General features: G+C 39.1%; 1 protein-coding gene across 2 annotated transcripts in view; it reads right to left on the bottom strand.

The window, feature by feature from the left end:
* Man1a1 (mannosidase alpha class 1A member 1) overlaps window positions 1-26905 on the bottom strand; it is a 172844-nt gene that overhangs the window by 14499 nt on the left and 131440 nt on the right. For both annotated transcript variants that reach the window (XM_027402086.2, XM_027402087.2), the window contains exons 7-11: window positions 14242-14365; window positions 12990-13083; window positions 5414-5529; window positions 919-1138; window positions 25-197 (exon numbers count right to left, since the gene is read on the bottom strand). In XM_027402086.2, coding sequence (XP_027257887.1) covers window positions 25-197; window positions 919-1138; window positions 5414-5529; window positions 12990-13083; window positions 14242-14365 — 727 coding nt within the window. The remainder of the gene's footprint in view (window positions 1-24; window positions 198-918; window positions 1139-5413; window positions 5530-12989; window positions 13084-14241; window positions 14366-26905) is intronic.

The following is a 26905-nucleotide window of genomic DNA, read 5'->3' as shown; positions in this document are numbered from 1 at the left end:
GAAACACACAAATGAAAACATCACCTCTACGGCTTCCCAGGCCCAGGTTCTGTACTTGGGGTCATGAGTCAGTCGCCACATGTACATGTAAGTCTCGATGACTTCAGGCCGTAAGATGTAGTACTTTTCATTTTGCCTCGTGGCAATGGCTTCCACACCGCCATCAAATCGGAAAGCTTCTGGTCCCAGCTTCATGACTAAAGCACATGCAGTCAGTTAACATGGGTTACCTTCTGATTAAGGCTACACAACCTTGACAGAATAGCAAAATTCTTCACCATCCTGAAGCTGGTTATACGCACCATATGATACACAATACTCAATATGCTTCTAAATTTGAGTCATCTCAAAGAATCTATTTCAGAAAGCGGCAACAGATCTGTTTTTTTCTTCTTTCTCCACTTAACTCTGATTTAGTGAACACCCACCAGAGGTTTATAAAGTACCGAAACCATTTGCTGGTAGCTGCAAACTCAGTGGTTGTGAATTCTCTTAGTATGTCACAAAGGGCCATTTACTTAATCTTTGTGTTTAAGTGATTATTTTGTAAGTAGGAAGCCAGGCATATTATCTTCTTATGGAACTTTGGGGAAGTTTCTTGTATCAGAGCAGAGACCCTTAATCAATGAGGTAAATCAAAAGTCAGTAAATGAGGTTGGTTTAACTTGTATGACTTATGTATTTTGTTACTTGACACACTAAGATGTGTCTTTTGTATAAAAGCAGACTTTTAAGTAAAGGCCTAAATTCCTTTAAAATATTAGTAACATCAAATTTCACAGTGGGTTTTCTCCCTCTCTTCTTCCCCTCCATCCCTCCCCCCCTCCTCCTTCTTATGATGGCTATGGCAAAGCTCTTTAGTGAATGAAATCAAAGCCTGGTGGGATGGACTGTGAATGAAGAGTAACAAGTACTTACAGGTGCGATTGTAAGATTCATGACAGGTGCGTGCGATTTCAGCTCCAAGTTCAAGGTAGTGTTGGGCCAGGGCTTCGGGAGCTCCATCTGCCCCAAGGGCAAACATACCCCCTGCAAAGCAGGTCAGGTGGCCCATTTTGTGTTCCAGGAGGCCTCCTTTCCACTCTGCGATGTATGTTAGTCCCCCGCTGGACTTGCGGATCAGGTGAGTCTCAATGGCCTGAAAAGAGGAGATTTTTGATAGTCTGTGATTTTTCTCAAATTCATAATAAATTCTATATTTTAACTATATAATCAACTATTTCCCTTTCTTTCATCTTTTTCTTTATGAGACATGGTTTTGCCACAGATCAATGATTGAGTTGAACTCACTACATAACATAGGGTGGCTTTTCACAGCAATTCTCCTCCTGCCTCAGTTTCTTGAGTGCTGGGCTATAGGTATGTGACAACAACACTCTCAGTTTTATACTATAATTAAAAACATATATATTCATATATACACACACACATATATATATAATACTATTTGCAATTTGAGTTTGTTGTCACAAATCTAAATTGATCTGAAATGTTGCTGCTTTCTGTATTCTTTCCTCTACCACATGTTTCACTTTACCTGGTTAGAATTTTCTCTATTGGCCCAGCCCCATTGGCTTAGTTTGGCTTCATGACCAAACACTTACAGTTTTCGTTTGATAAATACCATTGTCTTCTCACAGATGGGCCGCTGAGGCCATGTCTGAGTTGAGTTATTACAAAGCCTGGGTCCCACTGTAAATTAGAACGTGCCAGGGTCTAAGATCCAGCCTGGTGAGGTTACTGTTTTCTCCTAGTCAGATTACATGGCTTCAGATCTTAGCTCTGACACCGTCGAGGAATACCGTAGGTAACTTATTTAGTGTATGTCTCAGTATATGCCTCATCTATTAAACAGGAACAATACTATCTGCTGTGAAGACATTTTATTTACAAGAAGTCCATATTGAAACTAGCTCTGGTAAGTGACTCTTTTACATCTATTCTGTGGTAATAAGCAGCTGACTGGAGGGCTTGGGGGGATGGCTCAGTCAGTGAAGCATGGAAACAGCTGGGAGTGCTGGCGCTTGCTGTCATCTCAGCATTGGGGAGGAGAAAGGCAGAAGCCTGGGCCTTGATGGTTAGCCAGGGTAGCCTCATCCGTGAGCTCCAGGCCAATGAGAGATCATGTCACACACAGGAAAATGAGGCCAATGGCTCCTGAGGAATGACCCCTTAGCTGACCTCTGACTTCCATGTGTTCACATGTGCACCCACACACACATGAGAAATTAAATCAAGCTCTTCCCTGTTTATTCTATTAAGGAACATACTACTGCACAGTTAAAACTTTGAAACAAATGAAGATATTTAAATCTAGGATAAAAATATTTACAAAAGTGATTTATATGACATATTTTATTTGTGCCCGTGAACCATTGATGTTATCAAAAACTAGGTTAGAATAAAATAACCCTTGCATTTAAAAAATAAAAAAAGTATGAAGTGTGTTTGGGTTACTAATTTCCTTTTGTTTTTGATAGAGAATGATGTATTCATCATGTCATAGGAAGGAAAGGGTTTTGATGGGGATGCTGCCAGGAAAAGGAGGGTTTTCAGGATGCACATTTGGGACAAGAGAGAAGAATGACTGAAAATGAATAGGCAGGCCTTCTAATAAAGGAAGATGAGACCTTCTCTTCCTTTATTAGAAATAAACAAATGAAAGCAAGACAGTAAGATCTAAATGAAGACTGCTGTGCTCATTAGCTGTGGCTAAGCTAATTTTATTGATGATTTAGTTATTGCATTAATATTTCATTCTCATTTAATGCAACTGAACATCTTAGCTATTTACACTTCTCATAGCACAAATTGCAGAGAAGTCCTTCAAGCAGCTACTTGTTCATCACCCAAGAAATTATTCTTTCTACATGGCAAGAGTAATAGCTTTTGAGCACAGATTAAAGAAACATTATTACCCTGTTATGCAGAGTGAATAAAGTACTATATTATTTTTGCATGATTCTGACCAACTTGCTTCTTCCTAAAACAAACGTTGATGAAGATCTGTGCCCAAAGCAATGGTTTTGTGTGAAATGGAAAAATGTAAATATACTTCATATAAATATGACTAATAATTTTTGTGTCAAATCTATAGGAAATTGACTGGGGAAAAGAACATGACATAGTCTTTAATTTAATTCTTTCATATTTGTGTTAATTTGATGAGGCCTTTGAACTCTTAAATGATATATCACCTGCCTATGTATCTTGCCCCACAATGGATTCTTAGTGTGGCATCCTGGGAGGGCTATAACAACCAGCTGAGAGGTCAAAGTATTGTATAGTTAAAGCACACTGCAAGACATCCGATCTGAATCCACCTAAAGCTAAATAAATCTGAGTGACCATGTCCCCAGTGATTCAACAGTTCAGAACAATAACACACAGCATCCTTTCTTGATATAGGCAGGTTTTTGTTTTTGTTATGTTAGGCTGGCCTTGAACTCTTCAAGTCAACTGAGCCTTAGGCCTCAGGTGTGTATCTCTGCCCCTGACTCATAATAATCTTAAAAATATTTGTTTTACTTATACTTTGGAGTTTCATATATACGTGCAATGTATTTTGATTATATTTACTCCCCAAGCCCTTCCCTAACTCCTTCTAGACTCTCTCTTCCCTCCCTTCCCTACCTCATGTCCTCTTTAAGAAAACAATCAGTCAAACTCAGTCTTCCTCCCCTAGCCATCAACTGTCAATAGCTCCTCAGCACGGAGTGGGGGCTTGTGAGCCCCTCCCAATCCATGCTGGAATGTTGATCAGGTGCAATAGAGTATAACTTCGGTAAAAGAAACTTTGCTGTGGAAGCCAGTACTGCTTTCAAACTCAGAACTTTGTTTTTTTCTAAATTTGCCCTGCAACTTGAAAATGTACAATGGATTGAAAATGTTTTTACAATTAAGAGTCATAGGAAACTCTTTGCCTCATTTGTTCTTAATGGATTTTCCTGTCAACTATTTGTCTAAACAGAATACACTAACGGTTAGGGGGATACAGTTCTAGAAACTGGGGCGGGGGAAATGCTTCAAACAATATTTCAAAATGGCTTTTCTCGGAATCTCAAGATCTTAAAATTAAAAGGTAAAATGTCTTCTAGGATGGTAATTAGATGGCACAATATAAACCAGATTATACTGAAAAGAATTCTTAAGATGAATACCCAAAAAACCTCATTGGGAGAAGGAAAAGCAACCCTGATAGGAAAGAGCTCTCTAGTGCCACCAAATGAGGACAGGACCATAGGGACCTCAGCCTAGCTTGCATCTGATGTTCATCTTGAGCCTAAGGAATTTCATCCTGTGTATGAGAGTGAAGGGTTCTATTTTGTTCTCTGAAGCCCTCAACTGACCTCAACAGAATACTCAATTCAGCTAGCAAGGTCAAAGTGAGCAACATTACATTTAAACAAACAAATTATCCAAACCTATTAGAGAGGACAACACCTTTAGAATAAAGTTTTAAAACAAATGGTGTCACAGGTTTCTAAGGCCAGGTGCGTCAGTCTCTGCCTGAAATCCCAGGTGCTTTGGAGGTAGAGGCAGGAGGATCAGAAGTTCAAGGTCATCCTTGGATTTATAGGTTCCAGGCCATTGTGGGATAGATGAGAGTCTATTTCAATTCTCTATCCCCAAGAAAAATAATTTTTCCCTATAAATCAATAGTATCAATTACAAAAAAGTTCTGTACATTGAAGAAAAAGGCTAACTTTCTGTGGATTTAGCTATATTTTTATTAAATCTCTGGAGATGAGTACAAATAACAGAAGCACTAGACTGCCAGGAATCTTCAGCAATTTTAACTTAGTCAATTTTCAGAATATAAACCCAGTATTCTTTCCCCGTAATGTAAAATGTAGCTATAAGAAAAGAACATAGTCGCATTGCTTACGGAAACAAGTATATTTTAAGCAATGCACCCTCCAACAATGTCACTGTGTGGACGTAACACGACACCATCATGAGTTAGGAGATTGCATCATCTTCAGGGAGCACCGTCTTCCATATGATCTGCTGTTGGCCAGCATGGTTACTGGTCTATGACCGCCTTTCTTCAGGCAGGTGGCTGTAGCTCAGGTTAGCTTGGAATTCACTATGTAGCCTAGTCTGACTTCAGACTCACAGTAGTCCTCCTGTCTTCACCCCCCAGTTGCTGGAGTCCAGGGGGTTACCACTATGCCTGGCTAGATATATGATTCAGGTAAGATTTGAACCATAACTTTCACTGCTTTGTTAGAACTAGTATGAATAGTATGGTTACTATTGTTGTAATTACACTGCAGAATTGAGTTCTCCATAACTGGAGATACTTTATAAGCCACTCATGTAGTACTCTATTTTTTTTCATTAAGGTCTAATTAATATGCAAGTTGTATATTAGAGCTGACTATTGAAGACAATTTAAATATTGGGTTACCTGAACAGCATCAAAATACATCTTCTTGGCTTCTACATCGGTCTTGTCAGACATTAACCATGCCTTGAGCAGATATTCATAAAAGCTGTCTCCAAGTCCTCCAACTGACACATGATCTGTAAAAGAGAGGGAAATGGATTGCAGAGTGACTCAGCTTTTAATTCAGATAATGCAGCAAAATCATATTAGCAACTGGGATTCAAAGCCTGTCAGCTGCAGCTCAATGGAACATGTGAATTCTAACAAATCCCTGCTTCCGAAAGCTCTGCTGAAATTGAGCAGATGGGCTGGGAACTCATGTGATGTACCCTCAGTAGTCACTGGGGTACTTCTGCAAACATGATGAGAAATCGTGTGGAGTCACTTCAAGTTCAAAAAACCTGCTTCTCTAGTTAAAACACACAAACAGCAAACAAGTTAAAATGCTCCAGAGTTTATCTTTAAATTATTTAAGATTTAGTTTTGAGTAATAGAAAACTCCACCAGAGCTTTAGGCATTAAAGAAGCAAAGTTGTTAGTAAACAAGAAGCTCCTTAGCTTTGCATCATTTTTACGACTATATGATAATTCTAGTGTTCTCCGTCTGAGTGGAGAGAGCTGATGGGGTGGTGCCCTAAGAAGGAAGAAGCAGAACGATTTCTCTTCTGACACTCAGGCCCTTAGTGCACCTCCACTGCCATTGACGATGCTTGGTTTACTGTAAAGATCACCTAGTCCATCTAGGTGTCCTCATCTTCACTACAAGAAAATGGGTCATCTAGGCCAGGAGAGAGCACAGTGTGAGCCATTCCACCCATAGGCTCCACATCTGGATGTTTGCTTTTCATCACAAAACATCAAGTCTAAATGGATCTTCATTTTTAAAGCACACCTACTTCCAAATCCACAAACACAATCGAGAGAACTTGAACATTAACAAAATGGCCTTTCAGAGTATCGTAATGCAAAGCTAAATCTAAAATTAAAAGGATATTACTTGACTTGGTTGTTAATGGGTGCATTAGCATATCTCTAGGTATAAAGTACTGTTCTGCCGCCTAGCCAACAAGTCCACTTTAAATCTGCATGGCTGCTGAAAATTGAATACATCGGAAATTAAATTCCTTTTTTTTTTTTTTTGTCTTCAACTTCCCCTCCTGCTCAGGTTTCCTCCCATTCACACACACTGGAATCCAGGGGGTCAATGAGTTGGGATGTAGCTCAGCAGGCCACTTACCTAGCATAAACTAAGGCTCTTGGCTCAGTTTCCTAGCAACACAAACCCCAACAAAATAGAGCAAGAGCCACTAAATAGGCATTTGAAAACTTATTTCCTCTGACTCTGTCTTCCCAGAGGCAGTGGGCTCTGAACTCTACACTCTATGGCTCCTAAGTATCTTTTGAATACCCCTATTCCCCTCTGTTCTCACCACCGTGATACTGGCTCAAGTCACCACTACTCCTGTCCTAGTTAGCTTAAACTGACATATTGACACAGCCTACAGTCGCTAGAGAAAGGAGGACTCCCAGGTGAGAGACTGAGACATTGTCCAGGTCAGACTGACCTGTGGGCTTATCTACAAAAGACCGTTTTCATTATTAGTTGGTGTAAGCCCCACCATGGGCTCTCCCTCCCTAGGCAGGTGGTGCTAGGCTGTATAAGAAAATTAAGGTCAAGCCTGGGAGCCAGCCAGCAAGTACAGTTCCTCCATGGTTTCTGTTTCAAGTTCCTGCCCTGACTTCTCAATGATGGATGGTGACCCAGAAGAGTGAGCCAAACAAAGCCTTTTCCTCATGAATTACTTTGGGTCAGAGTGTTTCATCGTGGCAACAGGAAAGACACAAGGACAGTTCCTGCTTGTCACTGCAGTGGCCAATTATCGCATTTCCTGCTTTCACTCTTATAGGGCATGCTATTTCTACTTAGTTTTAGCAAAATTGAATAGCAAGGTCAGTTCCTCAACTGCCAAGGGCTCAGCAGCTCCATGCAGTCTTGCCCACTGTCCTGGACAGGAAGTCAGCATGTCCTTCACTCAAAGAAGCATGACAGCTTCTCTCCACACTCCTGCCACCCAGCCTCCTCATAGGCCAGTCTGGTCACCACTGACTCAAAGCCCTTCAAGCCTGGCTTTTTGGAGACCAGGGAGAACTTTGATTCCAGGCTTCTCCACGCCTTTGGCCACTTGTCCTCTGCTCACTTATCATATAGACCTTTGGATCCTCAAAGTGATCAGCTTCCATCTATCTCCCTCAGGGATTCTATGGACCTTGTTTTCTCTGAATGTCATGGACATACATCATATTCAGGATCACACAATACCTGAAGAGACCCTCCCTGATACTTCACAGGGTCCCCCTCCTTTATAAGCTTTTGGACAGTGCATACCTTTGCCACACTTTTCCTTCCAGAATGTAGTCAAAGTACCTTGCCTCCTCACCAAGTCTAGATCTATGAGATCAGAGATAGGTCCCTATGTTTCCAATACATACTGGGCCCTGGAAAGCCCTTAATACTAAGTGATGTCAATGTTCCAATGTCTTGTATAGTGATGTTAATAAGGACCACACCTATTCCAACTCGTAGGGCTTGATTTTTAAGTGTTTAAATATACAATTTCCTTATTATGGATAGTCCAGAATCATATGAATTTAATTTTAGGGAAAATATGTTTTTAAAGTTGTAAGTCTGGCTTCTTAAAATAGCAGCATATGACCTTTACGGTTTCCTAAATAAATTACCACAGAAACCTCTGACATTTACAAACTAAATAGACTAAGTAGGATCTCATCAATAATAAGCCCTGCTGTTGTAAGCATGGCTGTAGGAGACAAACGCAAGTGATGCATGGCAAAGCAAATCCCTGTCCGGTTACTGTCAAAATAACAAGGGCCAAATGAAGTTATAGGGAATGATGGGCCATGATCCAGACATGCCCTTCAGAGTCAGAGCAACACAGTAGAAAACTAACAGCCAGAAACAGCTTGGTGTTTGCCCCTTGGGTTATAATTCTATAATGATGGAAGAACAAACTTGGGAATTATTTTAAAAAATAACAAAATAAAGGGAGGATTGTTTTTTTAGAGAAAAAAGGGTTATATATTTATTTCAGTCAATTTTGGTGTTAGTTAATTTAAAAAAAAACTTCTGGCTATCAAGAATAAAAGGTACAACATGTTTTTGTTAATTTAGTTTATCATTCATTGAACTTTTCCACGTCTGGATGACAGTTTGTGTGGTAACAGAGTTTTCTGTAAATTCTTTTTGGATATGGGAGAGGAGGAGGCCAGATTTTTCTAGGACAGGACCACCAACTCTAGAAAAACAAGAATGTGGTATCTTCGGTATCTTCATGCCTCCCAGTTCTAACAGTAAATTGTGATTTTTTGATAGGAATAGGTGCCATAAAAAGATTCCTAATATCTAAAATAAAATAATATCTAAGATAATATCTAAAATAAAAAGAAAAACAAAACAAAATGCTAACAAAAGTAGTAAAAGAATCAAGATATAGGAGGATCAAAATTATTAATAATTTTCCTTAATTTTAATTGGCTTCTTATGAATCTGAATTTATCTGTCTAGAGCATTGTTTTAGTACTGCTAGTGACACACAGACCCACAGACACACACAGACACACAGACATGCACGCACACATGCACGCACACTGCCTCTCATCTACAGCAATGGTCACAAAGCCTGTTTCTCACCTGTAGGCTGGGATGCTCTTTAGGTAAGAAGCTGGGACAATTGTTTATAGAACTATTACTGAAAGAATGAAAGGTCAGACAACACCCATGGCTACACAAAGCATTCAAGTAAATGACCCTGAGTAGGTACGAAGTACTGTGTTCCTGGTTGGCAAACAAACCTATGGCATCCTTATCAGCCTTTAAAACTTTGCATCCTTAGGAAATTGGTGTGCATGAGCATCAGGAAGGGGGCTGTGGGTAGAAATAACCCAAAGTGTTGTGCTAGAGAGGAAGAAGAAGAGGTGTATTAGATGCTAAAAAATTCCGACCAGAGCCTGGAAAGAGGCTTCTGGAAGAAAAGGCATGCGATCTGGAGCTTAGTGGAGGAATTAGATAAAAGATAAAAGAGGAAATAGTATAAAAAACAAACCAGAACAAAAAACCAAACAAAATAAACCAACAGCAGCAACAAAAGCAAACTAACCCCCAAACAAACAAAACCCTAAGACCTAGATATGGCCAAGTAGGCAGTGGTTGAGAAATAAAAATAGAAGTAATTCTTCCTTATGGCTGGAACAAACATAGGATAGAGGATGGGAGAGAGCAAACACGAGACTCATCAATCCTGTTTGTTTTTCCATCAGAAAATTGGCTGATAAGCAATCCAAATATAAAAGATGCTTTGTACCAGGAAACAGAGCCAAATATATAGCATATGGGTGACCAAGATGGTGAAGCCACAATGTTCTGATGTAACTGCCTCTTAATATCCCTCTTTATAGTGACTTCTAAATCCCAAATTAAAGGGAAAAAAATCCGGAAAGCAAAGAGGCTTTTCCTAAACTTTTGAAATATGAGATTAGGAGAACTCTTAACACTGGTCACCCTTTTAGAAAATTATATCTAACTGTCTTGTATTCTAATATTCATGTGGGCCTCAGACATTAGATGTTAGTGTTACGCCCCTCCCACTCTTAGGGATCAATGATGAGTATGCTGAAGAAATTGTTCATTTGAATAGTATCTATCAGTGTTAATCTTGTTGGAAAACTGAAACAGAATTCAGGAACATTTTTGTTGATTCACTAAAAGTAATAGTTATTAAACAACAAATGACACTTTCCTTAAAAATATTATTTTACAAATTAAAAAATCAGTGGGAAAACTGACACTATTTTACATTTTCTTTTTGCCAATCTCCTGAATGTTTGCTTTCCTGGCTGGATGCTCAGTCTGATCCAACTTTGATCCATTAGTATACATTGCTTTGGCTAAAGTACACTAAGAAAAGTAGGTCTTGCACAGTTGTACAGCTGGGAAAAGGAAGTCTATCTTAATCAGCTCCTCAGGGGTTGGAGACAGACCTCACCAGGACATCATACAATCCTGGGGACCTGTGTCTGATCTATCTAAACCCATATTTAAAAAGTTGGACATGGTGTTACATGCTTGTAATACCAGCACTGGGAAGGTGGTGATAAGCACATTCCTGGCCAGCTAGCTTAGCCCATGGAGTCCTAGGCCAGGGAGAAACCTTATCTTAAAAACCAAGGTGGATGGTACCTGGATGCATGCACACGAGTATAGATCCCTACATGCATATAGTTATTTTAATATATTTTTGATATAATAACAAAACTTAACATGTGGTGTTTAAAAGGTTAAAATGCTTTTTAAAGACTAGCTACAGTGTACAGTTACAAATTATACCAATGAACTTTAAAATATGAATGATTTTATATGTTTGTGTGAGGGCTTGTACATGTGCACATATCATGTGTATGCCCAGTGTCCTCATTAGGCATAATTGAGTGTTAGATCCCTTGGAACTGGAATTATAGGCAGTGTGAGCCATCACATGGGTGTTGGGAATTGAACCTGGGTCTACTGCAACAGCAGCAAGTTCTCTTAACCAGGAGGCCAGCTCTACAGCCCCTCAATAAACTTTTATACTGTGCTACATTGAAATTTATCGACTATCCTGTACTTTTAGTGATCTTTTTGTCATGCATGATTTCCTAATAGCATGAACTGGTTGTTTGGAAAATATTGATTTTATGTAGCTATGCCATGTTGACATATTTTATTACAGAATAAGAACAAAAAACACCTTTGTTAAAGTCACTGGCAATATCATCAGGAAACTAATGGAGCTAAGCTCATTGTGATATACACAAGTTTTCTAAGATTCTAATTTTTAGTTTGGAACTAAAAATTTACCACCACTGGTACAAATATCATTTCTTTTCATGTTTAAGAACCAACTACCCAGACCTGAATTTCCAGCTGTTCTTAGTTATACTTGAAAGCAAAGATGTCAACTCATGAAAGAGTAGTTGTACCATCCCAGAGCAAGGAAAAACATCAGCAATAATGTAATCTTGGAACACAAGGTTTCCCCCATGCAACTGTGTGTCTCAGAAATGCTTCTGTGTGCTTTTATCCCCTCACACAGAATGTTACTATGACGGTTAATACTGATAGTGAACTCAGCAAGATCTGGAATCACTTAGGATGCCAACCTCTCAGCATGCCTGTGAGGGAGTTTCTAGATCGGGTTAATTGAAGCCTGAGGACCCAAGTGGTTTCATGCTGTTGCTAGGGTTCCATAGTGAATAAAAAGAACAAAGAAAGCAGAGCATCCCTCTACTTTGAATGCTGTCACAAGCTCTTGCCACCATGATAGATGATTACTGGTGAACTATGAACCCCAATATACCCTTCCTTCATCAAATTGCTTTTGCCAGGTAGTTTGTTATAACAAGAAGTCACTCATGTGATTACATTGCAATACACTTATGTGTGATCAAAAGTTATTCCTCTGCTTCATCAAGACATGAGTAAGTGAAAATGGTATATTTTAATTACGGTAGCAATTCCTGTGAGCATTAGTATGTTTCGGTGTCTGTCTTGATCCTCTTACCGTGTCTACCAGTCTTACCCACCACGGCTACACTCAGGGTAAGTGCAAACACACACAGGAAAAAGCAAAGTGTCCCAGTATTCAATGACTTTTGACTTTATGGAGCAGGAAAGGTGTCTAGGACTTCCAGTGACCTGTAGACCACACTGAGTGTGCACCTTCATTATGATCTCAAGTGTCTAGATCCAGGCTCTTCCTAGCTATTAACCAACAGGAGATGTGGGATTCAGCATGCTTTTTTTTCTCCTTTCTTATTAACTTGTTCTTTAAAGGAAGTACTTCTAAAAGAATCGTGAGGTCTAATTATCTAAGAATATGTTATTTAATATAAAGAAAAAGCCAAAATTAGAGTAAAAATTTAAGACTGTTAATTCCTTCAACATAGCTATCTCACTCGCTTTCAATTGCTACTTAACCTTTCACATGCTTTGCAAATTAGCTTGAGAACATTTCCTTTTACAAATTCCAAGCCTTTCTACCTCTGTTGGAAATGATCTGAAGTGAGGGCTTCTGGCATCCGAAGGTCTCAGTTGACACTTATTTCTATGCTAATGGTAAGTCACTCACAAGAAAACTTTACCTGCCAGCTTAAAATTACAGAGAAAGATCTCTCCCTGTGCTCCTAATTTCCCAACTCAAAACAGAAAATGTCACAAGTGGAGTGGTCTAGGTACCGCTCCGGGCAGTGGTATCATTGTCGTCAGCAGAGAGGACTCTGCACGTCCCTTCTAACCACCTGGCCGGCCTGCTACAAGAGGAAGTCCCCCAAACACTGGCCAGCTCTTCCTTTTCCTGCTTATAATAATGCCATCAGACTATCTGAGAAAGCAAGCTGTCTGGTTTCCTGGCAGTACTCTGTCCTAAGGCTGGTTAAGACTCACTTCCCCTTGTCAACATTCCTTTACAAGAACTGAGCTTGTCCTGTGCCCCAGCTTGGTGCTGTGTACCAAGAAGAGAGAAGGATTGCTCAGCTTTAGACTTACGTTGACCCCACTGCCCACTGCTGGGGTTCAGATAGTTAGGATAAAGGCCTTCTGGTTTTTCCAGTTTGTTCAGCACTGTTCGAATATTCATTACCTATAAAAGAAAAGGAATATTAATATGAAAATCTAAGAGGAAGTTCACATGCCATTCTTTCTATCTGGCTTATTTGTTTTGCTTTTGCTTTTTTCTTGGCCAAGGTAGAAAAAAAGTTGATAAGATGTTTTAGAATTAGTGTTATCATCTTATTGTTATGACAAAAATGGTAAGTGCATATAGCCATACATATTTAGAACCCCAGATCCCAAATTGAGACCTTGATCAATATATTAAGGCTAAATCAATGCATAAAACAATTAACTACTCATTTGGAATTGTGCATTTGACTAGGATGATATGGAAAATAAATATAAGTAGTAGGTCAAGAGAAGACAAATCCTATGGAAAAAAAGCAAAGGAATTATGCAAATCCCTGCTTCGAGCTCCACCCCTTAGTGCAAGGGTATTGGAAGTGGGGCTTTGAGGATTACTCAGGAGTGTAGAGCCCTCTTTCTCCCACCCTTGCCTCCTGCTTCTTCTGCAGAGGCACACAGAAGGGGTGATGGGAGCACTTAGAAACCAAGAGACCTAGGAAGGAAATCTTCCTGACCCAAATCCTAACTGTAGACCTGCTGGTGGCCACAGTATGAGAAATTAGGTTCTGCTATGAGCCACCCCTCCAGGGAGATTTTGGCTGTGGAAGTGGAGTTCACTCAGGCAGTGGCTCACAGGACATGGACTGATGGAAGGTGGAAGGCTGTACTCTGGTGGTCAGGTGATCTGGGAAGGCTGATGTGTTTGAGGAGAATTTCAAAGAAGTGAAAGACAACTCTTCCAAGGAATTTTACTTGAAAGAGGTAAAAGCTAAAAGCTAAGTGGTGAGGTAATGTTGTATGGATGGGTTTGCTTCTTGCAAACAAATCTATTCTACTGCCAGGTCATATTTGTATAGCACTTTAACCTTTCACATATTTGCTTCATGCAGTATATACAGTATTATGTAGTTTGGATGAAAAAAATTCAGACAGATAAGTCACTTAATGTACAGGATTCCCCTACATGGGGAAGGCAGGCCCTCTCACCATGGGTTACACAGTATCATGGAAAGACTAAGTTGACAGTCTGATCAAGTAAAATAATACACATTACAGTTTCCCATGTTACACAAACCTTGTTACTTTCTATTTGTTTTTCACAAGTGTTTGCAAGACTCACTTTTTCAGCGAAGATGGGGTTTCCAGATAAGTGGCTCAAGTGCATGAACTCCAAATGCAAAGTTCCAAATTCTGCCAGAATACTGCTGCCTCCAGAGGCCCAGGGCCAGTTCCGTCCAATACCACTAAGGAAGAGAAGACATGGGAAGACACAGGTCAGGTGAATTCCATTGTCCAAGCTTCTAAATGCCAGAATTGGGAAAGTTTACATTTCTTCGATGGTATGGCTATGAGTCAACTCTAGATATCATAATATCACAAATTGTATTTTCAGGGTACTGATTCTAAGCTTTAACTCCTATCTTTAACCTGAAAACTGTATTGACATAAGTCAGAGACACTATGTATTCCAGGTAACATAATTTAGAAGGTCCAGGTGCTATGCAGCAATGCATACTTGTCCATGTGAGCCGGCCCAAACACTACTCACTCCCTGCAGCCACATACAGCTTTTAAACATTTCAATTGAGATGCCATGGCATTTTACATATTCACATTATACTCAAAAATCTATTTGGATAGGAGATAAATTTTTCTTTATTAAGTACTTGTATCCTTTTCCAAATCCTCCCTCCAATTCCTAGACTTCCTTAGGTGTATATTGACACTATATTTATTTCCTAAGGTGCTGACTCATTGCCTGTCTTACTTAATCTATGCTTACAAATATAAAATTATGTTATGTAAACCTCAAAGGCATGAGCTGCAAATGTATTGTTGGATGGTTTATCTCAGAAAATACTTTTTAAAAAGTGATTTTAAAAAATATGTGTTGTGTATGGTTTATGTGTGTGCCAGTGGAGCATGAATCACTAAGTGCAAATGCAGAGGCCAGCAAGGGGGACATCAGGTGCCTTTTTCTTGTCACTCTTGTTGCCTATGCCTTTGAGTCAGGATCTTCTACTGAACTTGGAACAAGGCTAGAGGCTAGAGGTCAAATGCTCAGAGATCCTCTTGTCTCTGCTTCCCCATAGCACCAGGGTCATTGGACTATGGAGCTACAGTCAGCTTTTTATGTGCAGCGTTGGGATATGAACTCAGATCCTCACGTTTGTTCAGCAAGTGTTCTTACCCACAGAAACATCATCTTAGCCCCAAACATGAAGTGGATCTTGAGATATGATCATACTCTAGGGTATAGTTTGTTTCTGGATAAACACTTAAAAACCTCAAAATATATATGGTAATTCAAATAAAGTCAAATGTTCTCCTACCTGTCAGTTCACATTCTTATACGATGATTTTGGTTTAGACTTAACGTTTATTGCACATTATTTGATATGCAATAGTGACTATGAATGGCACATGGTTACAAGCCTGCTGTGACAACAAATCAGTTTCCTCAAGGACTCTATAGAGCAGAAGTAGGAAGCAGAAAGAAATTCCAGCATGGTATGTAGATGCCAAGGTAAATGAGAGACTTCCTGGAGTATCTTGCACAGGGATCTACATTGTAGCATCCTAGACATCACAGGACACCTGCCTCTCGGAGGGGAGCCCAGAGTTGAGTCTTAAAGAATAGGACATGGGGGGAGAACAGTGATAAGGTGAAGCTGGCCATGTCAGCAGAAGGAACCAGGGAGACATCTGACATTGTGGATGGGGGAAGAGAGGTGGCAGGCATAATGGCTGTCACGTCTGAGCCTGCAACTGCAAGACTGCTGGAAATCTGATTTTCTTTTTTTTAACACAAACTCTTTTTTAAGTGCTCATCTTGGTGCCCCTAAACTTCCAAGCCATCCCTCTTTACATGGCAAATCTATTTAGCCCTGCACTGCCTCTAGTGCCTGGCTGCTGATGAATGCGGGAATCTAAGTGACAAGGAACCTTGGTGCGGGGAAACTCTGGGCTAGCCTCACTCTTATTCTGTCTCCTTTGTGAGCCAAGTTCAGGTTTTGTTTTAAAGCTCAGAAGTATGGTTGATATACCTAATAAAAGGGAACACAGAGAAGTGAAAGTCTTACATTCATTTTAGAAAATGTCCTAAAGTCTTACATTCATTTTAGAAAATGTCCTAAATTTTCACTTCTTAGAATATGGGTTAGTCTTATTTTATAGTTAGTTTAATGAAAGGGATGTTGTAAGATTACTCAAATGGAAAGAAAAGCTAGCTTCAAATTTTGTTAACTCATAGCCAGACAGCCAGTGCATGTAGCCATTGGTCATTGTTGTCATGACACTAACATTTTTTATTCTACACTTTGCATCACTAAACAAAGTCAAGCCTATTAAGCAAAACTACAAAATCCTTGGTTGTGGAGAGGTATTAGAAACTAATTTGCAACATAGGCCATATCGGGATTAGACAGACAGACTGACAGCTTCATCCTGGAGAAGGAAGCAAACAGGATGCAGTGTACAAGTCCCAAATACCTCCCAGAATGGAAGGAACTGGTTCTTTTCAGCTCATGAGATTAGAACATGTGCATACTCAGAAGTGTCAATTATTCCTAGTATGTGATGAGTCAGGAGAAAACTGGGGGCATACTGATCCTTTTGCTGGTATTCGTATGACAAGAAAAATCACATTCTTTTCTATCTCTGCTGAGTTACACAAGGAGCAAGGACATGAACAGCACACAAACATCATGCTAAGAGAAAGGCAGCTGGATTTAGGATAAGCGGGCATATGAGAGGATGGCTTTGATTATCTTTCAGCACACAGAATTAATGTATTTCAGTAAAAATTACATATAACATGAATAGCTGTGCTGGTTCTTAAGTATACAACTGGGAAGTTTTTGGAGAAGTCAGAGGGGACACAGCTCAACCCTAGGTCTCATAGGCAAATCTGCAAAGACCAGCAGATTGGCCTGGGGAGAGGATGGAGTGCACACCATGTGATGGCAACCCATGTGACCTGGGAAGACACTTGCCTCCACTCTGGCACACATACTAAGTCAAATCCAAATTTTGGTCACTCACAGAGGGAGGAACAGAAAATGTTCTCTCACTGTTTCACTTAGCAAGTTTTAAAAGACAGGGCCTAGCCTAGATTGATATCTTTGGAGATTAGGCTAGCCTTGAACTTGTGATTCCTGTTCCCCAAATGTCTGGGTTACAGGCACTACCACCATGGATAGTTCTTTTTGCTCCACATTCTGACTTTAGTGATTCATAAAATTCCTATATGGACCATGGACATTTGTCACTGAAATACAGGGGCTGTGACAGGGGAAAAGAGCCCAGGGAGAAATCTGCTCTCTTGATTTAGAAGTCGGGGTATTCTTGGTATTCTGCTAGCATAAGCCATACGGTATTCTAGATCTGAAGTTCAAAATTACTATTATCTCTAGAGGGGGGATTTAAAATGCCTTTAATGTTACTGCATTACCAGGATATTTTAAAGGCTGTTGTGATGATCTTTATCTGGCTTGTTTTACAAACATTAATAATACTCTAGAAAAATATGGTAAAGACAAAATAATAGCTTGTGCTAAAAAAAATTAGTAGCTCCACAAGACAATCCTGGAAGGGAGGGCCATTTAAATATTTTCCAACCTTGTTATAATGTCTATAATTTAAGCCAAAATGATGAGTTGGTGTATAGAAATGTATACACAAAAAGGCAATTAACATGATCTGGGTGGCTGCCAAAGGTTTTGTCCAAAGAATCTTGGAACAGAATTTCAAACTGCTGTGTCACTCTAGTTTCACATACTTCTGCTTCCTCCAGTGTCTAGTTCTCCCACCATAAACAAGAATATTATTTAATATGTATGTCTTGACTTTTACTTAGCTTCAATTTTCAATATTCTACTAAGGTCCTTATTATTTGAAAATAAAACTTAATCATGCAAAAATAGTTGACTTCAACAAGTGAAAATAAGAAACTCTCCTTACAAAAGAATGAACTCACTGGGTCCTTTGGAAAATGTGAAATACTATTTTCTTTATAGAGTTTATATAGCTCATTAGCAATGGCAAAACACCCTGACTCTATTGTACTCAAAATATTAAAGGGTGATTATTTCCTGGCTTCATAGCTCTGATGTACAGTGAACTTCATGTGCGTTTTCTGTCACTTGGAAATAATGGGTAACAGGATCAGAGGAAGGAGCCACATCACTAATGGCCCCATTTATAAGTCATGTCTTAGTCTCATGGGGGACATGCTAACTCTTCCTAGAGCCTGTAGTGGTGTAAGGAGCTGAAGGATTGTTCTGGATTGATGGTCCATACTTTCAAAATAATCTTAAATGGAGGTAATCTTTATAGTCACTATCCAGATACAATTCAGATCAGTAATACATATAGTTGGCAATGTAGCATGATCAAATACAATGAATGCAGAATTTACAGAGCTGAAATGATTCTCTAAAATCACCAGATTAATATACAAACAAAGCATTAAACAGTTATACAGTGCCCATTAGCTATGACTTTGAATTTGCCCTTCCTTGCAGCAGCTTATTCTATTCAAAATGGAAAACGATGCAATTTTCATTAAAAAATAAGGAACAAAACCCATAATTTCTGTGAATATTCTTGCCTGAATGATTTCTGATTAGCTGATCAGTGGATAAACCTTCTTTAAGTTAACAGTCTATAATACAGTTTACTCCTTGGGGTTATGGAATCATCAGTCTTTGGAAGAAAAGCTCTGCACATCCTATATATTACACTAACGCCTTACTCATGCATGCAAATGCAATGGCCCACAGGGATATTGAGTTCAAAAGAGGAAATTAATCTGGTATTACTCCTTTTGCACTTTTAGCCCAAATTAGGAAAGAATAATTAGAAATTTCATCAATGATTGTTTTATTTAGCTTTATCCCCAAAGCTAATCGATTTAGAGATGTGGCAGTTTCGGCTGCATGTACTGTCATCTCCTCCTTCCTGCAGAGGTCTGAAGAATGCTGAGAGCTCAGTAAGAGCTGTATCCCAAGGGCCTGCCATGGCAACACAGGTCAAGACTACCCCAAGTCCATCATAGAAAATCCAACAGAGAGGACCACTGTCCCCTCAGGGAAGGGTGGCTGCTTCAGGGCAGCCAGTTGTCTAAATTCCTCAAAATCACAGCAGCTGCCTCTAAGTACCAGCATGAGGGTGCTTAAATCTCTCAAGAATTTCCATGTAAGACTTTTCACAGTGTTCAACATAATAATTGAAATTTGTTATTTTCTGCTCAATGTCATCAGATACAATTATTTTAGATTGTTTTAATTTATTGCTCTTCTTTGTGTCTCATTATCTAAATTTGGGGCTGGGGATGGTAAGTAAGTTCCAAAGACAGAGGAGCTAATAAAACACTTCTCAAATAACCTTCTGTGATCCCAACACACCATTAGCCCCTTTTTTCTGCACACCCCCTGGGAAGGATCTCATGGCTAACTGCTGTCAAGTGACAGCAGATTGGGTGAGTTCATCTTTCTCTGGAGTGTTAGGTGAATTGGTACATTGGGTTCATGAAACACTACTGTAAGGGCTGGCAGAACTCATGAGAAGACATTTTGGTGCAGGTAGGACATATGAGTGTGCATGTATATCTATTTTAAGAAAGACAGAATCATATCATATACCTTGCTTTAAGTGCCCCTCCATTGTATCCCTTTCTTTGCCAAATGATACACATACTTGTTTTTGTTGAGTGTGGTTGATAGATGTCTTATCTATCTATCTATCTATCTATCTATCTATCTATCTATCTATCTATCTAGAGATAAGGGCTCATTCTGTAGGTTTGCCTGGACTTTTTAATTTATATATTTATTTATTTATTGACCAGGGCTCATTCTGTAGTTTGGCTGGCCTAGAACTCAATAAATAGATCAGGCTGGCCTTGAACTCACTCTACTTGCCTGTACCTTTCAAGTTCTGAGATTAAAGGTTCATGCCACTACTTTTGGTTTGTATAACACTAGTCATGAACCCTGAAGCACACTGACTTTTATTTTTTGCCACAGTTACCAATTCAATGATATGGCTACTTGAACCTTTTTAAACTAACTCATTTTCAGACAGAAATTACTACACCACCTCCACCTGTAAGTTGTTAGTTTAATTTTCTAAACTGATAAAGAGGACAGATTTGGGAATGTGTAGCAGATGTGCAAGTGCTATTCTGATGTCTTGTCACATGGAGAGAAATGTAGAACTCATGGGATTTTTTTTCACTATCTGTTGTAAATCCTGGCACTAAGTCCTTTAAACTGCAGCAGGTAAAAAACTTTCCTCATTTGTATACCTCAGAATGGAAAGGAAGCGTACCCCAGATCATCCTTTGAAAGTTCTTCCATACTTGGATTTTCAATACAATTGTCCCACTACTCAGTTTTACAAACACCAGACTTCAAGACTGTAAAATGACAATGTAATTTGACTATGCTTGGTCACCCAAGGGTCATCCATGGGCTAAACTGTGAAATTAGCAGAGATTCCTGGCTTCTAACAATTCTCCAAATTCTGCAGTACTCTCTTCCTGCTACAGTAGACAACTTTTTATTGGGGGATGTATTCCATATAACTATGGATTGCATTAATTGTAAAAATATATGAGCTTCATTCATTGATCATGTCTACCATATCTTTTAATAATTAGGGGTATTTTACTTGTTTCATAAGAGTTGAAATTTTGGCATTATTTACCTTAGGATACCTATAGCAATGGAGCAATTACTATTGGAAATAACAGTTACCAGTTTTGCCAAAACTAATGTTAGTATTTTTGCAGAAAAATCTGTAATCTACAGTATACTATTAAATGACTGTTCAACAAGCTAAAAAATAAGCACTTGCAGATGTCCTAGCCAAATGCAGGGCCGAGCCAGTCAGTCAACTCTAACTTATTGAATACTTACTTTGTCTCAGTGAGTATGTGATAAAACATCAAAGTCTCTGGAAAATATGCCTAGGTATTTTTAAAGCCAATCTGGCCTTCACTGAAAACATTGAGGGTTGAAGTCTCAACCGCAATTCAATTAAGTTTTTGTCTGAATACACAGTTTTTTTTTTGGGGGGGGGGAGTCATTTCTGTCTTTTCTATAAGCATTTCTTGAGATCTTTATTTTCGAAATCAAGTGGGTTCTAATGACATTTTATAAATGTGAGCTTTTCTCTGCGTTCTACAAAACACTCTGATCCTTTAACTGCTGACCTCAGTAGATCCTCACTGTTGGTCTTTTCTCCATATTAGACTGTTGGGAGTAATGGAAGAGGATTCCTTCTTTGTTGCCAAAATGAGATGGGTGATAAGTTGTTTTTAAGGCAAGATCAGTAAGATGAATATTAAAGAATCTATAGGAGAAAGTGTAAATACTGACTGTAATTGCTCTTTCATTTCACAAATGATGAGTTACAAAAATGGTTCAAGAAAACAGATGATGTTTAGATAATCAGAACCAGTAATTAGGGTGTTCTTTTTAAGCTGTGTTATACAAGCTTAGATATTTCTGTTAACTTATAATGTAAATACAAACAAGAAAACCAACAGAACCATTAATCAAACTATTATATGATTGAAAATGGTGGCTTTCCTTGGATTTGAATTTTTATGTAAAAGTAACAAACCGAATGTGCATTGCTTGTGGTTAGAACAAAAAGATAACAGAGTGGGACTTGGTTGGTCAAGTGCTTGCTATCTAAGCATGAGGACCAGGTTTGGATCCATAAAAAACTACATCAAAAGCTCAGTGTGGTTATATATGCCTTAACCCTGCCAATGACCAGATGCCAGGTGGAGACAGATGGATTCCTGGAAGCTTGTTGTCTAGTCCCATTTCGTCTAGTGTACTTAAAGCTTCTGGCCAATGAGAGACTTGTCCCAAAGAGAGGCTGGAACTCACAGGAGGAGTGACACCCAAGGTTGTTTTCTGACCTACACACACACACACACACACACACACACACACACACACACACACACACACACACACAGAAGAGAGAGAGAGAGAGAGAGAGAGAGAGAGAGAGAGAGAGAGAGAGAGAGAGAGAGAGAGTCCTGCTTGGTCCCATAGCTGCTTATAAAATAATCACTCATAGGCTATTAATTACACACTGTTTGGCCTATTAGCTCAGGCTTATTATTAACTAGCTCTTACAACTTAAAACAACCCATTTCTATTATTCTATATTTTACCAGGAGGCTTGTGGCTTGTTATCTCATATATTGCTTTCCTGGTGGCTGCTGGTGTCTCCCAGACTCTGCCTTTCTTCTCCCTATATCTCTGCCTGGATTTCCTGCCTGAATCTATTCTGCTTGTCTATTGACCAAATCAGCTTCTTTATTAACCAATGGTAATGAAACATATTCACAGCCTACAGAAAGACATCGAACATCACACACACACACACACACACACACACACACACACACACACACACACACACACACACACGATGGGAAAGATATTGCAAGCTGCCCACAACTTACACTTTGGAAATCTTGGGACATTATGAAATAGTTTGGCAACCAAAGTTTTAGACAAAAATTATAACAAAGAATAAAGATCAATGAAGAATGCAGAGCACAACAATAAATACATGTACTCTTCTCACCAGAGTGTGAATTACAAGCATGCAATCAATGGGCCCCGCTTTGTCTTTTGGAACCTCAGTACATAACTTAGAGCCAGTGCTGTGGGACAGTCTGCCATGAGTCATACATAGCTTTGTGGTACCTTGTGGGTTTAATTTTTCATGCTTACTTTACCTCCAAACTCCAGAATAAGATCAATGAGAGGAGGACACACCTGTTTCTTTAGCCCCCATTTATTCTCTGCATAGACATTCTCAGAACAGGTGACAAAATTCAACAATCATTGCATGTATATATGGCAGCCATCAATCTACTTCTAACACAATAATCTTTAATGCTTTCTATCAAATTTAAGTACTTTGAGCAAGATTTATCACTCAAAGCTAACATAGTATCTATGTATGGATGACTTACATGTTTAATTTATAAGTTTATATATTTCCGATGATTAAACATACTTCATATTATTAGAAAAATATTAAAAATGTAGTTGAGCTTCAGGAACTTCAACAAAGGAAGAATCATCAAAATATTCCTAAGTGCTTAACTTGTGATAAGAAGAAAAACAGAAACAAACAACAAAAGTCTTTGCCCTGTAGTTGCTGGGAATAGAGTTAGGTCTTCATGTGACACTAGGTAACAGCATGTGGCAAAGGCTATAGGAATTTTGGTATTGTGGCCCTAGAGTTCTAAGGCCTGTGTAAAGGCAAGGGTGAACGCTGCACAAATTCTAACAAGTCAACATGACTTGTAGATCTAGCTTGAGAAGGACTACTGTGAAATAGAGCAAATGGGAGGCACCCTGGGCTTCACAGGTTGGATCAACTCCTGGTACAACATAGCTTATGATTGAGGTAAGAGCCTGGTTTTCCTTGAATGTCAGTTTAAGAACAATAATGGTGCTTATGGGCTATTTTTTCCCCTTCATTCAAAATGAGAATGCTTTCTTAGATCCCATGAGGAAAATGTACATTCTTAGAATTTCAGATTACCTACTTCAGTTAATAGCAGAATGCCAATGTGAAAAATAGGACAATTATCTTGTAATGTGAAATGCTAAGAAGAAAATAAAGCAAGATGATGTGATGGAGCCTGACGGGCAGCTAATGAGGGCTGGTTTGCTGGAAAGAGCCTAGGGTAAGGGAGACTTCCATACTGGTCATTGCATGGACCTGCTGGTGCAGCCTTGGGCATGACTTTTCCCCATGTCCTTAGGAGAGCACAACTGCACAATATTGCTGGCTGTATGGGAAGAATATGGGAGGGCAGTGGGCATCCAGCATCAGAGATCCATGTGGGATAAAGAGACACATAGCGCAAAGTCCCGAGGGCAGGGCTAGATCTGGATTAATTTTAAGTGCCATAGGAAGTCATTTCAAATAAGGGATAAAACAAGATCTGCATTTCAAAATCCATCTTATGTACTACAGAAAGAAGGGGCTGCATGAAAGTAAGACAGGAAATAAAAATGAAAATTGTCCAGACAGCAGGCAGATGGGAGCCTGGACTAGTAGTTACTGCCAGAGATAGACAAACAAGAAAACCAGTGAGTTTCCAGGAAGAATTAGACTCAGGGTCAAGGGAAGAGAAGAATCAAGGGTGTTTTCCTCTATTTTGGCTCTAGCTGATGGGTAAAATGACACCTTTTAAGAGGATAGGAAAATCTGGATTGATGGTTCAAATTTGTCATATGGGCTACCCAGGAAACTGAGACAAGTGGATCACTAGTTCAAGGCCAGGCTGGACAACTCATCAAGACCTCCATCTAAAAAAAATACAAAGTAAAATGAGGGAGGGGATATAGATTAGTGACAGAATGCTTTCATGGCATCTCTAAGCTCCTAAGTTCAATACCCAAAACTGGAAAAATAAATTAAAACAGCAGGATTGGGGTAGTTATAAGTAGTACAGAGATAAACAATTCTCTATTTTAACTGTTCTACAAAAAGCTCATTTGTAATTGTAAGCATAAAGCCAACTTTGTGCACTTAAAAATTTCACTTTTTCGTTTTCTTATAAAGATTAATTTATTCAGTTGGAGGGACCCTAGTTTGGCAACAGCTTTTCAGAAATCACTTAAGGGTAATGAAAATAACATGCAATATGGCAGGAAACTGAAAAGATATAAAAGATTATGTAACACAACTGAATCTGCCTCATACAGTAGATCCTATTGCCACTTCTGAGTAAATGCCAACAGTTTAACTAAATCCCCTCCTCTCAGTTCCCTAGTGCATGGTCATGTAACAAAAGCAACAAATTAAAATGCAAATGTATGTATAACATGAAGGTGGCCCATGTTTCAGGGAAAGGTGAATGGCTTTCTCAGTCTATTTCATTCCAGCCACAACATATTCCAGTGTGCACACACAGTAAATGATGGGGAATGTACTGTGTATGTTTATCTTATTGATTGTTAAATAAAATACTGTTTGGCCAATGAAATGGCAAGTTAGGCAGGGCTATGAGTCAAAGAGGATTCTGGGAAATGTAGTAGATAAGTGATGATCCAGCCAGGAAATGACATAGCAAGGAGACTCAGATTTAAAGAAGGAGAAACCAGAAGCGTCCCTTTTTTCCCCCTCCGCTCTTGCTCCAGCGGCAGGATGTGATCCACCGGCAAGGGAGGATGCCAACAAGGCGTCCGATAAGATAAGTCTTATAAAATATATAGGTTTATGATAATTAAGACTGAGCTAACAGATGAGGAATCCTAGTCATTGGCCAAGCAGCATTGTACCTAATACAAGTTTCTGTGTATTCATTTGGGCCCTAACTCAGGCGGGCAGCTGGCGTAAAGCGCACATGTGGCAGTGGGGCTCAGGAAGCTTTTGGCAGAAAGATTTATCATAACAAGTAAATTTATATGTTTCTTTGTGTGTGTTTGAGTATGCACCTAGCCATGCAGTTGTGCATGTGTCTGCTGGCACAAGGATGCTGGAAATGAAACTCACATATCATTCCTCATGTGCCATGCACCATGTCTCTCAATGCCCTGGAATTTGCCAATTAGGGTAGGCTGGCTGGCCAGTAAGCCCCAGTCACCCATTTGTTTCTGCCTCCTCAGTACTCATGCTTGTGTGGCAAGCATTGTATTGACTAAACTCCCTGACCTTGACATTTTTCAAGTTTTGCCACCATAGATGATAATATCACTGAGTAAGTCTCCAGAATAAAGTCCCATAGGTGGAATTATGGGCACAGAGTATGCATTTAAGATTTAGTGATTTCTATTCAACAGCTTTCATCTAAAACTTACCCCAACAAACTCTCCATTTATACCAGAATGGTCCAGCTGCCCATTAATTGTGCATGTCACTAATTTTTAAAACTTGCTCAGTCTTGTAGGTTAAAAAGCAACACCTTAGTGCTTTCCTGACTTGTATTTCTTTATTATAACCTTCCAATGTTTAGTGGACAATACATTTCCTTTCTTGAGAAGTATGTTCACGAACATTTTTTTCTATAGGCACTATTGCCTCTTTTAATATATGCTTTATAAATTTTCAAAAATTACAAATACCCATTTTAGAGAGTGAGACAATGAACAAATGATTTTTGGAAGAGACCAGTATTGTAGTCTCCCTTATCTGTATACTGTCATGGTTTGGATATACTGTTCCTAGTAAAAGAGGCTCAAGTATGTTTGGACTCCAATGTAATGTCCATTTTTTGGGGGGAAATGACTGGAATTATGAGGCTCTTGCCTATTCAACAAAGCATCAGGAGTTCAAGGTCATCTATAGCTAGCTAGTAAGTATGAGGTCAGCCTGGATTACATGACATCCTGTTTGAAAACAAAAATCCTAAGCAAAAACATAAAAGAGTATATTTATGATGTTTTATATGGAAATGCAAAATTTACTGGGAAGCAGGTACAGAGCACTCAAGTTTTGGAAAAACAAAACAAAACAGAACTTATGTACCCTTTGCCCCTATTGTAATACTTTGCTTACATTTAAAGGGGTGAACTCATAAATCTGATGTACAAATTTTCAGCACAGCCCAGTATTCAAGGCTACAGCATGGGGATTAGTGGCTGCTTTTACCCAGATTTACAGTGAAAATCATAAACAGCAGAGTGGAAATATTTTAAATACAGTTTGGCTGCAAAAAATAAGAGAGTAAATCAAGGGCCAAGGAAAGTGTCTCAGCTAAAGACATTCATGCCACTAAGAAGCCTCAC

This window comes from Cricetulus griseus, chromosome 2 (assembly GCF_003668045.3).
Source record: "Cricetulus griseus strain 17A/GY chromosome 2, alternate assembly CriGri-PICRH-1.0, whole genome shotgun sequence".
NCBI classification, from domain to species: domain Eukaryota; kingdom Metazoa; phylum Chordata; class Mammalia; order Rodentia; family Cricetidae; genus Cricetulus; species Cricetulus griseus.
The sequence above is the reverse complement of the archived record's forward strand: the minus strand, read 5'-3'. Positions and strand labels throughout refer to the sequence as shown.